Here is a 15,888-nt window from a genome sequence, read left to right as displayed (position 1 = left end):
GTCTGACAGGCGTTCCATTTGCCGTGATGAAGTCTCTTGCCCTCCAGCTTGTTCCATAGTCGTGACGTGCGCAATGAGCGTACCGTGACTCAGAGTATATTGTAGCTTTGCATTGGGCAGACATTTTGCATGCTTCTGTCAAGGCCCTCAGTTCTGCCTCCTGTGCAGAGACGGATGGAGGCAGTGGTTGTGCTAGCAGCACAGTATCTTCTGTGACTACCGCTATACCAGTGTGAAAGCGGCCTTCTTGGTCTGCGTACCTTGATCCATCAACGAAGAGTGTCAGGTCAGGATCTTCCAAATGTACATCAGTGACTGATTCAAATCCAGAGGTTTCCTGTCTCATCAGAGCGAGACCATCATGCTGAGCCATTTCAGAGTCGACTACCTCTTCCATCATTGTGTCAGAGATGTGGGCTTCATCCTCCTCCCCCCTTGGCAGAGGTAGGAGAGTAGCTGGGTTAAGAACGGCACATCTGGAGATGGTGACGTTGTCTGGAAGCAGAAGAGAGCATTGTAGGCGTAAATGGCGGGCGACAGACAGATGCTTTGGCTGTTTGTGGGCCAGAATAGCTGTAATGTCATGAGGTGCCATTATCTTCAGTTCGTGGCCTAGAATTATGTCAGAAGCCTTATCCAGCAACAGGTGGGTTGCAAACACAGCTCTCATGCAGGTTGGGGCTCCAAGGGCCACTGGGTCAAGTCTATCCGAGTAGTACCCAAGAGGCCGTTGTCTGCCTCCGTGGAGCTGAGTGAGGACTCCAGTTGCATGGCCTTGCTTCTCCATGACGAATAGGCAGAATAGTTTGCTGTAGTCTGGGAGTCCCAGGGCAGGAGAGAATGTGATAGCAGCCGTTAGCATGTAGAACCCATCAATGGCTTCCTTGGTCACACTGAACAGAGTGTCCTTGAGGCAGTCATACAGGGGTTGCATGTGGAGAGAGGCATCTAGTATCCAGGGACAGCAGTAGGATACAAGTCCAAGAAAGGACTGCAGCTGTGGGGGCTTGGTTGGCAGAGGTATGTTCTGGACAGCTGTTTTCCTGTCTTCAGTTAGGTGTTTGGTCTGGTGGTAGATGCAGTGTCCCAGAAACACAACTTTTTCCTTGCAGAACTGTAGCTTGTCTTTAGATGCCTTGCATCCATTGTTGGCCAGGAACTGTAATAAAGTAATGGACTCGGTCTGTGCTTCTGGCAGGGTGTCAGCCAGGGCTGTGGAGTCGGAGTTAGTTTTGGTTGGAGTCGGAGTCGGTAGAAATGTTGCGACTCCAGCTTTAAGAAAAATGTATTAATATTTCATAATTGAACTTTCATATGAATTTTATAAATGTTACTCAAATACATATGTTCTATCAAACTATGAACAGTGATAAGCAGTTCTGCTGGAGATAGAGACATTTCTTTCTTCTTGTGTGTCACTGTTCTCCACTGCCCTTATATAATCTTATACTTGGTTAACCTCATGCTGCCCCAAACCCCCTACTTACAATGTATGAAACTGAAAGTGAAAATGAAAATCAAAGAACACAGCCAGTACATTTCAGCAGAATTTTTCATGTGCACTAAAAGAAATTGACAAATTTGACCGTTCATCAAAAATAACAGTGCAACAAGAGATTCCTCTGTATCCTGACATTGTCAGAGATGTTGCCCGAGTGGTTACTGCTTTGCCACCAACCCAAGTTAGTGTAGAGAGGTTGTTCTCGGCTCTCAAAATAATTAGATCAGATTTGAGGGCATCCATGAAGGAGGATCTGACAGAGGCAATACTTTTTCTGAGGACAAATTTATAGATTTCTTCTTCTTAACTGCATAAGTGTTTATTGCATATTTACTTACAAGAGTTTAGAAAAGTTTATAAAAGTTATTTGCTATATTCTAATTGTATTCTAATAAATATAGTTTTTGCTCTAAGTGGTCTGATTACTTATATGATGGTGAGAAACTGAATAAGCACGATGTTAATATTTGACAACAGTAAATTTATTGTTACGAATTGGCCATTTATGAAGGAGCCGGAGTCGGAGTCGGAACCTGGTAAAATCCAGGAGTCGGAGTCGCAACTGTGGCTTACCGACTCCACAGCCCTGGTGTCAGCACAGAGGAGGAGGTCATCCACGTACTGTAGGAGGGTTGCAGTGGGATGTGTGATCTTCCAGGGTTCCAGGACCATTGTCATGGCTTGGGTGAACATGGAGGGGCTATTTTGTGCCCCTTGAGGAATCACAGTCCAAGTGTATTGCTGACCCTGACCCTCGTGTGTGAAAGCAAACAGGTACTGGCTGTCAGGATGTAGAGGTACACTGAAGAAGGCATTGGCCAGGTCAATCACCGTGAACCATGGGGAGGTGGGTGGGATTGATGAAAGCAGTGTGTGTGGGTTGGGCACAATGGGCGTGTCCAACACTGTGGCTTCATTGACAGCACGCAAGTCATGTACCATGCATAACTTTGTAGGCTGTCCTTTAGGTGTTTTCTTCTTTACCAAAAACAGAGAGGTGTTGCATGGTGACTTGGTGGGGATGATTGCTCCATTTTCCAGGTAGATTTTCAGATGTTGTGTGATGGCGGCAGATTGTGACGTGGAGAGTGGGTATTGCGGTTTCCGTGGCAACAGAGCTCCAGGTTTCAGCTCCACCTTCATAGGCTGGACTTTAAGCCTGCCAATATCTTCCGGTCCTCGCGCCCACAGCGAATCTGGGATCAGTGCAATCAGTTCAATGTCCACAGAATCCACAGGTGTGTCCTGTAAAGAGAAGAGACCGTACACTTCTGCAGACTGCTCCGGTGAGAGTAGGGTTGTAAGAGTGACAATTCCATCCTCGTGCAACAGAATACTGGCTTGGAGTTTTGATAGTAGGTCTGATCCTAGTAGGTTGACGGGGCAGGTGGATGAGACTACTAGTTGAGACAGCATACTCTGTGTGGGTTGTAGACCAATATGAAGGGGTCTGGTCATTGGAGTGTACTGTGTGTTACCATCCACCCCTACACAAGGCACTACTTCTTCCGTGAGACAGTCCGGGTCGGGTAAGTCAATGTTCCTGATTACACTTCTGGCTGCACCGATATCCACCAGGAAATTAAGGGGTTTACCCTCAAACTGTATCTGGATGGTAGGCATTGGTCCACTCGGCTGTTTTGTGGAGTGTAAGAGTATGAGTGGTGTGTGCAGTGGATCCGGCTTGCCAATGTCCTATTGTGGATGGGGCCCAGGTGGTCGCTGGGTGGGCTGCGGCTGCCATGGCCCCCTCCTGAGGAGCTGATTTGCAGTTCCTTTTAAGGTGCCCTACTTTGCCACAGTTGTAGCAAATGGCCCTAGGCCTTTGTGATTTTGCGGTGTCAGAAGGGTCCTGAGAGAACAGGAGAGTGGTACGGGGCCTGGCTGGTTAGTTCAACTCTACCCCTTTTGCTACTGTGTGGAGCACTTCTGAATCTAGCCTTCGGTACTCTGGCCTTGTGGTCTGCAACTGCTTGCGTATTGGCTCTCGGAGGCCCTGCACAAAGGCCTGCACCCAGATTTGGCGATGGGCTTTGTCAAGGAGATCAAATCCTAGATCAGTAAACCTTTGATTAAGTCTGTGGTAACCTTTTTCCACAGACTCCCCTTTCTCCTGCATGGTGTCCTGCAGGGAGGTGACTTGGTCTGCCAGGCGGTCCTTAGCCCAAAGTCGGAGATTGTCGAGGATGTCCTGCCCTGATGATAAGGACTGATAGTATTCGGGTAGCCCACTTATGGGCCTCAAGGCTGGTTCCATTACGGGCCCCAAAGGAGTCACCTGCTTTACTTTCTGCTAGTCCAATTAAGTCTATCCACGAGGCAGCATGTGTCTTTGTATCTGATTCATCTTCCTGTAAAAAGGCGTAGGGTGCCCTTCCGGGTCTGGTAAACTGTTTACTAGAGTAGCAGCTTCCTGACGCTTCTATCTCACGTAGCGGGTGCTACTTATGGCAGGGATTAAGCTGTCACGGATGGGAGCTGTACGCCTAATACGGAGGTGATCCGAACCACCCAAGCTTTGTGGTTCTCCCTTCCAAGGTCAGTATGTATTTGGGCCAGTCCTGGATGAAATCTTGGACAAAGCCTCAGATAAGAAGAAAGTCCTTCCGGAACAAAAAACCCTAGAAAGCGTTTTTTTCGTTCTTTTCTACCCAAGGACCATCAGACCGATGTTGTCCACAGGATCTCCAGGTTCAGAAACCAAAAAACCCCAACTCTAAGAGACTCTGTCAATCCTTGGTTCATTAACATCATACATCCTTGCAGTCTCCTGGGCCCAAGCCCATACGAGAATACTTCAATCTCACATCCTGACGTACTCAAGAGGACCCCAGATGGCTTTAACCAGGAAGATTCCCCTTCCCTCTCGTGTGAGATCCTCCCTCTCATGGTGGCTGAACTCCCAAAACCTACATCGGGGAGTCAGCTGGGATCAGACTCCTCTGAGTACTCACAACAGACGCAAGCCAGAGAGGTTGGGGCGCCGTGATAGAAGGCTCCCACTTTCAGGGGTTGTGGCCCCCAGATGTAAGACACAGTTCCTCAAATCTGAGGGAATTGAAAGCAGTGGAGGAGGCGCTAAGAGCCGCATCTGCCATCATCCAAGGTCACCATGTACGGGTGATGTCCGACAATATGACCACTGTGGCCTATCTCTGGCACCAAGGGGGCACAGGACACTCGAGCCTAAAGTTAACTGCTGGAAGGATTTTTTCCTGGGCGGAAAATCACCTTCCGTCCATCTCTGCAGTACATATAAAGGGACTGGACAATTCCCAGGGGGATTACCTCAGCAGGAGGGACTTCCATCCAGGAGAGTGGTCTCTAAACCAGGATGTATTCCTATCCTTAGTCCAGAGGTGGGGAACTCCCGATGTAGACCTGTTCGCCAACAATTGGAATACAAAATCAAACACCTTCTTCTGCCTGACCTCCTCAAACGAGGCGCAGGGACTGGACGCGTTCTCCCACCCCCGGGAGTTTACCCTGACACATGCCTTCCTGCCAATACCATTGCTACCCAGAATGTTACAGAAGATCCGGATAGATCAAGTTACGATTCTGGTAGCCCCATTGTGGCTAGGGAGAAGCTGGTTCAGCGCATTAACAGGCATGTGTCTAGAAGGCCCGATTCTGCTTCTCCAAAGACGCGGCCTTCTTCAACAGGGTCCCCTGACCCATCAGGACCTACACAAGCTAAAGCTGGCAGCCTGGTTACTGAAGCCGAGATCCTAAAAGCCAGAGGACTCTCGCAGGAAGTGATCGAAACCCTACAAAAGAGTAGGAAGCCAATAACGAACGCCATTTATGGCAAAATATGGAAAAAGTTCTCGTCATGGTGTTCCCCAAACAGACCGGATCCTTTCAACCCAAATATTGCACAGATCCTTCAATTTCTCCAGAAGGGCTTGGAACTGGGGCTTTCACCTAGTACCCTAAATGTTCAGGTGTCAGCTCTTGGGTCTTTCTTCGACCAGGATCTAGCAAACCACCGGTGGGTCAAACGATTCATAACATCAGCAACTAGAATCCGTCCGAGACTCCACGTCCACTCCCCTCCTTCGGACTTGAACCTTGTTTTAAAAGGTCTGACCGGGGACCCCTTTGAACCCCTATCAGCCTCCAGCTTAAAGATCCTGACCCTTAAAACTGTCTTCCTGGTAGCTATCACTACCGCCAGGCATATAGGGGAACTTCAGGCCTTATCAATCCAGGAGCCATTCCTGACCATAACCATGGATAGTATAATCCTCAAATTAGACCCTTCCTTTATGCCTAAGGTAGTTTCAGACTTCCACAGAAATCAAGACATCATTTACCCTCATTCTGTCCAAATCCCTCTAATCCAAAAGAAGAGGCCTTTCACACCCTGGACGTCCGCAGGGTGGTCCTGTGCTACCTCCAACAGACAGAAAGTTGGAGGTTGGACCAAAACCTGTTCGTCCAGTGGTCAGGACGAAATAAGGGCAGAAAGCTGCCAAAAGCAGGATCGCTAATTGGATTAAGCAAGCCATTAGTCTTGCATACTCATCCCAGAAGCTTGCACCTCCAGCTTCACTAAAAGCCGACTCCACCCGTTCAGTTTCGACTTCCTGGGCAGATAGGGGAAGCGCATCATCGGAGCAGATATGCAGAGCCGCCACCTGGTCGTCAGTTCATAAATTTACCAGACACTATAGGCTCAACTTCAACAGGGACCTATCGTTTGGCAGACGCATTCTACAAGCGGTAGTCCCCCCCTAAAGAAATTAGCGGTTGGTATCACTCCGATACTGCTGTCGTGGAAGGTGACTGGAGAAAATAGAATTAGTCTTAACGATAATTCAGTTTCTAGGAACCTTCCACGACAGCACTAATTTCCCTCCCTATCTGATATATTTATTAGATGATTCCTGCACTTAAGTGGTAACTATACATGCTACTGTGTCCAGAAGAAACACTGGTGGTTGCAGGAAGGGGAGGGGTATTTAACCTCTTTGTTTCCTGTTCCCTATTAGGGCGGGGAAACATCCTTCGATACTGCTGTCGTGGAAGGTTCCTAGAAACCGAATTACCGGTAAGACTAATTCTATTTTTTTTTCCACAAGAAATTAGCTTATGGCCCTCAATTTTTTTTTTCAAAAGAGTAACAGGAAACCCCAAAAGTATTTGTGCAATTTGTCCTGAGTATGCTGGCATCCCATATGTGGGGGTAAACCACTGTTTGGGCGCATGGCAGAGCTCAGAAGGGAAGGATCGCCATATTGGAAAGCAGATTTTGCTGGAATTGTTTGTGGGCGACATGTCACATTGCCAGAGCCCCTGAGGGGCCAGAACAGCATAAGCCCCCAAAAGGGACTGCATTTTACAAAATACTTCCCTGAATGAAATCTAGTGGTGCAGTGAGCATACTGACACCACAGCTGTTCCATAGAAAATTATACCATTGGGCAGTGAAGAAAAATTAATAACATTTTTACCACTAAAATATTGTTTAACCCCTGATTTTACATTGGAAAATAGGTAGATGGGTAAATGGTCACTACACCCATACATGAATTTGCAGTAGGGTGTCATTTCCAAAATGGGGTCACCTCAGGGGGATTCTGGGGTCACTTCTGAGGGGGGGTGGCACTTTGGAGAGCCGCTACGTGCCAGAACAACAGAATTCCCCCCTGAAGTGACCCCATTTGGGAAATGACACCCCTCCTGGAATTTATCTATGGATATAGTCACCATTTCCACTACATGGATGATTTCCAGAAACACGTAGTGGAAGTTTTAGAGCAAAAATGTCATTGTAGTGCCCAGTATATTGTGCCCAGCTTGTGTCTCTGGAGACATCCTCCCACCTACCCCTGGAAATTGTTAAGCCAGCTCTACTCAAATGTGTCTGTCACTAAATAAACCAAATGCTTGAATGTCAAAACAGTTTAAAAATGTGGTTCTGTGTGGAAGATTTTAAATCAGTCATGGAGGCATAAGGCTGGCAATGATGGGCATTGTGGGCAATAATAGCGGGTATCATGCCTCATTCCTCTCTTGGAACATACATGACATCTTCTCTGGGGGCTCTTTCTTGTTTCAATTGCTGGAATGAGTGCAATAAAATGTCGCTCAGCGAGTCTTCTGACATATTCAGATTCTAAAGGATTGGCATGGACAAAATTTTAAAAAACAAGAATTTCAATGACCTTTTCCAGATAATCAAGGAAAGTATCTGCATTTACAGCTTTTTTGTATAACCCAAAAAAACATATGTGGCCACCTGAAACAAATAAGACTAACTTCTTATACCAGGTATATGGTTTTCTTGATACTTGGTATGGTTGTAGATCCTGATCTGCAAGGTCCACACCCCCCATATATTTGTTGTAGTCAACGACAGACACAGGTTTTGGAGTAGTGGATCCCTGTTGGTCTGCAGTGGACCTTGCAGCATCTGTGTGGATCGAGCTCAGGATAAAAATATCTTTGTTATCCTTATACTTAAGGGCAAGCAGCTCTCCATTGCGTAAAGCCCATGACTGCCCCTTTCGGAACTTTTCGTTGACCAATGATTGTGAAAACCCCTGATCATTTTTGTGAATGGGGTATGCTGGTGTAGTAGTTGTCAACATAACGATTGTAGCCTTTTTGTAAAAATGGAGTTATCAGCTCTCAAACAGTTTTTCCAGATGTCCCCAGATAAGTAGAGCATCCTAGTGGGCTCAGTTGGCTATCTTTCCCCTCATAAATGCGATGTGTATCCAGTTGAACCCTTGCACATTTTATAGAGCTTTATTCCGAACCTTCCCGTCTTAGAAGGAATAAATTGCTTGAGGTGCAGTCTTCCTTTGAATTTTACAAGGGACTCATCAATGGAAATGTTTTCTATTGGGGTGTAAAGCTTTGAGAACTTTTCTGTCAAGTCTTCGATGATGGGTCTGATTTTGAATAGTCTGTCATGTTTCGGCTATAGCATTAGCCTTTATCAAGAGATACAAGTAGTGTGACAGCAGAAGTCAGGCGAATCTGTGGCGGTCCGACGCTGCAGAGTGATGATCACACTCCCTTCCCAGGCTGGTGCGGCAGGTTTGGTGGTGCTCCACCAAAGGCTAATGCTATAGCCGAAACGTTGAAATATGATACCTACCTCATGTGGATCTTGATACCTACTTTATGTACCTTTTTGGTCCTTTTTGTGCGCATTTTGCTTGAATACGAAATGAAATAAATTTACATTTCTAATAAATTTCACCGTGTTTGAAAAAAGTGTGTCGGATTTTTTTCGAGACTATTAAGATATTTTTCCTGAGCACCTGTATATAACAGTCTGAGCCACTCCTTATCTGCTCTGAATACATAAATTTGACTTAGCATAATAGGATGGTGGATTCTGGGTGATGAATTGGGACACATATAAATTTGTTTGTAGGATAATATGCTCTAGCACGCTATTTGTCAGAAGCAAATAAAAAAAAAACTGGTCCAAAATTTTCCACCTCCACATTTGTACCAGGAATGGCATTAAAATTAGGGATGAATGGAGTAGCCAAATCCGAAGCTTCCCATCTGGAAAATGCTACATCAAGAGGCAAAGCCCCTTGTAAATTGATGTGCACCAATTTACGAGCACTAGGGACAGCGCTAGTACTGGGCATTGCTCCCTGAGTTGAAGACATTTCTCCCGAAGCGCAATTTGTCCTTCTTTTTGTACTGATCCTTGTGTGTGAGGATGTACCAGAATCACTGCTCATTTCTGAGCTATCACTGTCACTGCTACTAAAGCCCTCGAAATCCATCTGGCACTGCACTTTCTTCGCTGTCAGAACATAAAAGTGCATAAGTCTCCTCTGTACTATAATACTGATTGGCCATTTTACTTGTTTTTATTTTTTTTTTCCGGAAATAGAAAATTCTGACGTTACATGACTGAGGTGACCAAATTATTGGGGAGACAATTGAGAAAAGCCTAATTCTTTAGCCTAAGCCGAACTTTAGAATAAACCCTAACTCTAACTTTAGCCTAACAGTAACCCTAACAGCAACCCTAACTGTAACCCTAACTTTAGCCTAGCAGTAACCCTAACTTTAGCCTAACAGTAACCCCAACCCTAACAGTAACCCTAACTTTAGCCTAACAGTATCCCTAACCCTAATAGTAACCCTAACTTTAGCCTAATAGTATCCCTAACAGTAACCCTAACTTTAGCCCCAACACTAACCCTAACTATGGCACTAACCCTAACCTGCCTTATCTGTTTTTTTTTTACTTTATAGCAAAATCGCTGACTGACACAGCTGTTACCAGCCGCACTTGTAACACTGTTTCTCCTCTAATCTCTAACTGACAGGAGATCTGAGGAGAAACTGCGTTTTTATGAAGCAGATCGCCCTGGAAAGTTCTTTTCGTTGCTACAACAAACTTTCCTTGTGATTTGTCTCATTGGCTGGTGTGACGCTGATGTCGTCATTGTTTGGGATACAATAAACTACCCATTTTTCTTCTCACCGCAAAGTTGAGTGCTGGGTTTTTTACTTGCTGATGTCATCAGGACCTGAACCAATCTGGTCTCAATGAGGTTGGGGTCACAGGAAGTGTTGTGCGCTGGAATCCCCTCATTGTAAGGTACGTGGGGGTCCTGATGAGCACAAAACTGCCGACCGTAGACAAATGTCGGCGTTGTACAAAGCCCTGCTAGCGCCGATGTTCATCTACTGTTGGCGGTCACGAAGCAGGTAAGTTAAGGGTATCATCATTTCTGTCCAGGCCTACTTCATGAGTTTTATTTTTTTTTTAATTCTGTGGATACATGGTTGAAAAGCAATGTCTGACTTTCATTTGTTCATTTTCATAGATTTTTTTATTTATTATTACTTTTGTCAGATTCAAGTTATTTCTGTGACCATTGTGGGTTTTTCTGTCATTAAACGAGGGGTAACAACAATTTTGACCACGGATGTAGGTGGAATTAATATTTTGACTCCACAGCCACTTTCTGGAAGTGGATGTTGGAGAGTGAAAATTACATAGTTGCCAATTTTATTACCCAGCACATAATGCCCAGATTGTGCTGCAGGAGACACACACCGCAGATTAAGTGGATTCTTCTCACTATAATATTGGTAAATACAGGGATCCTAAATGTTGTTTGAGAATACAGCAAGACTCAGAAGTGAGAGCAGATTTTGCTGGATTGGTTTATAGAAACTCTTGCTTTTCAACAGCCTTTGAGCCACTAATAGTGTGGGAACCTCTGTTTTTCCATTCACAGATGATGGGCCTAAGTGAGGACTTGTTTTTTGTGAGATGATAATTAGTATTATTTTCGCCTACATAACATTGATTGGTGTCTTTTTATTCGATATTTGGGAGGCAGAATGAACAATCAGTTGAACACCACACACTACTTGCTTATCCAACAAGGTCTTCTATTAGACTTTGAACTGTCATTGTCTTGGTAAATAATTAAAGTTTTTTTTACATAGCTTGCCATTTTTATGGACAGTTTAAGTAGAAATGTTCAAAAATATGAAACTCAAGGATATTTTATTAATTTTTTTTTTTTTTTTTTTTTTAATCTTAGCAGATGACTGTACCAGGCGATCAGAGGGACAGCTGACATCTTCAGTTTTTAAATCTGATGATCTTGAGATCCTACAAGATACAATTGAAGTGATTACTGTTACTCCAGATATATCATCATCCATTCACGGCAAAGATCTGTCATCTGATCCTATGAAACAGGTCCCATCTGCTGATTCATTACTGACTACTAAGAAAAATCAAAGTCACAAAAGAGGCCTTAAAAAACAAACTGATGCTAAAGCAAAGAAGTCATTTTCATGTTCAGAATGTGGGAAATGTTATACCGACATATGGCATCTTGTTACACACCAAAAAACTCACACAGGGATGAAGCCTTTTTCATGTTCAGAATGTGGGAAATTTTTTAAATGGAAATCAAGTTTGGTTCATCACCATAGAACTCACACAGGGGAGAAGCCTTTTTTATGTTCAGAATGTGGGAAATGTTGTAAATCGAAATCAGATTTGGTTAATCACCAGAGAACTCACACGGGGGAGAAGCCTTTTTCCTGTTCTGAATGTGGGAAATGTTTTAACCAGAAAGGGAATCTTAATGAACACCAAAGAACTCACACAGGAGAGAAGCCTTTTTCATGTTCAGAATGTGGGAAATGTTTTACCTACAAAGGGAATCTAGATGAACACCAAAGAACTCACACAGGAGAGAAGCCTTTTTCATGTTCAGAATGTGGGAAATCTTTTACCAACAAATCACAATTTGTTAGACACCAAAGAACTCACACAGGAGAGAAGCCTTTTTCATGTTCAGAATGTGGGAAATGTTTTACCCTCAAAGAGACTCTTGTTAGACACCAAATAACTCACACAGGAGAGAAGCCTTTTTCATGTTCAGAATGTGGGAAATGTTTTAACCATAAAGGTAATCTTGTTGCACACCAAATAACTCACACAGGGGAGAAGACTTTTTCCTGTTCAGAATGTGGGAAATGTTTTTACCAGAAATTCCGTCTTGTTAGGCACCAGAGAACTCACACAGAGGAGAAGCCTTTTTCCTGTTCAGAATGTGGGAAATGTTTTAACCGGAAAGGGAATCTTGTTAGTCACATGAGAACTCACACAGGGGAGAAGCCTTTTTCATGTTCAGAATGTGGGAAATGTTTTAACCGGAAAGCGCTTCTTGTTAGACATCAGAGCAGTCACACAGAGGAGAAGCCTTTTACATTTTCTTAATGTGGGAAATATTTTACTTGGAAATCAACTGTTAATAAACATCAGAGGCGTCACATAGGGGAGAAGCCTTTTTTTATGTTCATAATGTTGGAATAGTTTTAACCAAAATTGAATCTTAAATGGTTTGTCTCTTGTCATTCCTCATGTTTGTGGCAAAAGGATAAAACTAAACTTAATTAATTACAAGTGTAAAACTATACCCATAATTTACCCCCTGAAGGTTAGTCAGTAGGTGACTAATAGAAAAACATGTACCCCACATCTCAGTATATAGGGTGAGGAGATGTATACACACTCACTCTCCAAGCCTCTCATTTCTACGGGTTTCATCGCCCTCACCAAAGGCGACTCATCAGGAGACTATTTAATATTGAACTATATTCAAGCGAGACTAAACAAAAAAAAAACTAAAATCATGTTATCCGAAAGTCAGAAAAACCAGCCACATATTGGCAGACCCCAGATCTCATTCTATATACTTTGTAAGTTTATAAGCCACTCCAGTGTCAGGAATAGATACGGTAGTATGTGAAAATACAGTATAATTCTTGTGTTTTTTTTCTCCTATAGGGACTGCCCTAGTTTGGTATTTTAACAGCTGTTAATTAGTAGTGCAGACAAATTGTCCTAGACCTCGCTCAGGGTAGGTAAGTGTAATGGTTGTTTTTTTTATGTTTTCTAATGGGGCCATGCATACCAGGACCGGGATGGGGGCCAATCATACCAGAATAGAGATGGGGCCATGCATACTAGGATATGGATGAGGGATCCATGCATACCAGGCTAGGGATGAGGGGGCCATGCATACCAAGATAGGGATTAGGGGGCCATGTGTATCAGGGTTTGGATGAGGGGGCCATATGTACCAGGATAGGGGATATTAAGTACAGAATTGATCACATTTTTTTGCTTCTATTTTTTTTTTGCCTAATTTCCTCTAAAACCTAGGTGCATCATATAGTCAAAAAAATATGGTATATCTTTATTTTTTTTTTCTCTCAGTGAACTCATTCCTCCTGTTTGGCTTTATTAAAATAAAAACATTCATACACCGCTGGCGTGCCGGCTCCACTTCAGCGGTGTCGAGACTCCCTGTCCCGAGGCTTATGTGAGGTTGTTACATCACATGAGCCCTGCACCCGATCAGCAGCAGCTTCACTGTTCATTCCTTCTGACATATTGAACATGACCAGGAAGCCAGGGCCGCGACTGCTCTCTGACTGCCTCATGATACTTGATTTGTCTGAAGGTGGGGACATAGACGTAAGCGCTGATTGGGCACAGGGCTCACATGACGAAACAACCTCAAAAGAGCCCCAAGAACACAAGCGCCAGCACCACTAAAACGGCGCCACCATGGGAGGTTTAAATGAGAATTTTTATTTTAACATGACCAAACATGAGGAATGAGAAGGGCTTGTCCTGTTGACTACCTTTTTAAATATTAAAAATCCCACACAGGAAAAATCCATTATTATACCTAGAGTGTGAGAAATTACAGGAAAATCTTATTTTGTTAACCTTCAAAAATAACTCAGACGGGGAGAACCTATATATATTATTGACAAAACAAACATTTATCAGTAAAAATAACTCCTCTTTATTAGGTAAAGCATAAAAGAATTGCGCCATTTTCCGATACCTGTTGCATCTCCATTTTTCACGATCTTGGGTTTGGGTGAAGGCTTATTTTTTGCGTGCCGAGCTGACTTTTTTATTATACCATTTTGGTGCAGATACATTCTTTTCATCGCCTGTTATTGCATTTTAATGCAATGTTGCCGTGACCAAAAAAAGTAATTGGCGTTTTGACTTTTTTCGCGCTACGCGATTGGGTTAATTCTTTTATATTGATACATCAAGCAATTCTGAACGTGGCAATACCAAATATGTGGATGTTTGATTTTTTTTTTTTATTGTTTTATTTTGAATGGGGCGAAAGGGGGTGATTTTAACTTTTATATTTTTTTTAATATTTCTTAAAACATTTTTTGTTTACTTTTGGCATTGTGAAGAAATTCGGCATTGTATCATAATTAACCAGATGACTATTTTTAGCAAATGAAGAATAATAGAATGTTATCTATATGTTGGCTTTCAAGTTAAGTGTTGATTTCTGGTTGGTCAAGAAAACAGACTTTTGTTTGTGTAGGCCGGTAATATTAACTTTTATTGTGGCTTATCCTTGATTACTAGTGATGTTTGCGGATATGCTAATTATGCATTGTGTTATTGAGCCAGTTTGTTGACTTCTAAAGCAGAAAGGGAAAAACTATGCAAATAGTTTAAATAAGTAATGCTACTTGATCTCGTCTCCATTCTTACCCTTTATGTAAATACTGAATGAGAGACACCTGTTAAGTCTAAAAATAGGTTACATGCCTCTGTATAAAGAGACTCAGAGAAAGAAGCGCCAAGAGAGAATCTGCCAAGACATCCATACATTTCAAAAAGACCAGAGACAGGACAGCAGCCATTTTACATCATAGCTCCATTTTGAGAGACACGGATCTATCATTCTGTAGGAAACAACCTAGGAGTTTTCAGCTTCGGTTGGAAGAATACAGATCTGCTCCATTGACCATCGCTGAACCATGGATATGTTTGGAGAAGCCAGGTTGTGATCCATAGATCAACTGGCCTTGTACCTTGTATGGACTCAATGGACTGTCATCTTCCTACACTTGTTGTTACCTCCTCTCTGTGGGCATGCCACAGGTGGAGTAAACAACCCTGGAATATGAAGCCAGGTTTTGATCCTCGGATCAACTGGCCTTGTATGGACTGGCATCTTCCTATGCTTGTCATTACCTCCTCTCTGTGTGTGTGCCACAGGTGATGTAACGACACTGGAAGATCTGTAGTCACAGCTACTATTATCCCGGCGAGTCAGCGGAAGGGTGAGACTCTGCAATGTGCACCATCTTTGGTACTGTGCTGGAACTGTTCTATATGTTATCTGCCTGTTTTGTGGTTCAATAAAGCTTTGCCACACTGTTTTACCCTCACCATGTGTTGCCTGATTAGTGTTTTGCCCATGTTAAAAGGAGAGCGGGAGTTCGGCGAGACGATCCCTGGTCCATGCGTTTTTGGCTAGTGGGCGGCGCTCATAGCAATCCGGCAGTGGCAACCATAGACTTCTTCTGGAGACCTCTGGTTGTCCTGCCAACCCATCGGTGACCCGCGATCTTGTGACGGGGTCACTGATAGGCGGGATTTCCTATGCGCTTGCTGTCATGTGCCAGAAAAGATGTGGCTCAGCGCTGGAGCCCACATCAAAAGGAAGAAGTCCGACATCGGCGTACATTTACGCCTGATGTTGGAAAGGGGTTAAAGTGGATTGTTTTAACCGACAGAAGTGGTAATCAATCATGTATACATACATATATGTGTGTGTGTGTGTGTGCGCGAAGCCACACCCACTCCACATAGCCCCACCCACTCCACAGTCACACTCACTCCACACGTAAGTATAAATATATATATATATATATCTCAAAAAAATAAAGGGAACACTAAAATCATCCACATCCTAGATATCACTGAATTAAATATTCCAGTTGTAAATCTTTATTCATTATATAGTGAAATACGTTGAACAGTGAAACCTAAAAAATGATCAATGTAAATCACAACTAATATCCCA

General features: G+C 43.5%; 1 protein-coding gene across 1 annotated transcript in view; it reads left to right on the top strand.

The window, feature by feature from the left end:
• LOC138662849 (oocyte zinc finger protein XlCOF22-like) overlaps positions 1-15,250 on the top strand; it is a 91,433-nt gene extending 76,183 nt beyond the window's left edge. The window contains exon 7 of the mRNA XM_069748827.1: positions 11,050-15,250. Within this exon, the coding sequence (XP_069604928.1) occupies positions 11,050-12,242 (1,193 nt within the window). The 3' untranslated portion in view covers positions 12,243-15,250. The remainder of the gene's footprint in view (positions 1-11,049) is intronic.
• The last annotated feature ends 638 nt before the right edge of the window (positions 15,251-15,888 follow it).

Source organism: Ranitomeya imitator, chromosome 2 (genome assembly GCF_032444005.1).
Source record: "Ranitomeya imitator isolate aRanImi1 chromosome 2, aRanImi1.pri, whole genome shotgun sequence".
Classification (NCBI taxonomy): Eukaryota; Metazoa; Chordata; class Amphibia; order Anura; family Dendrobatidae; genus Ranitomeya; species Ranitomeya imitator.
The sequence above is the reverse complement of the archived record's forward strand: the minus strand, read 5'-3'. Positions and strand labels throughout refer to the sequence as shown.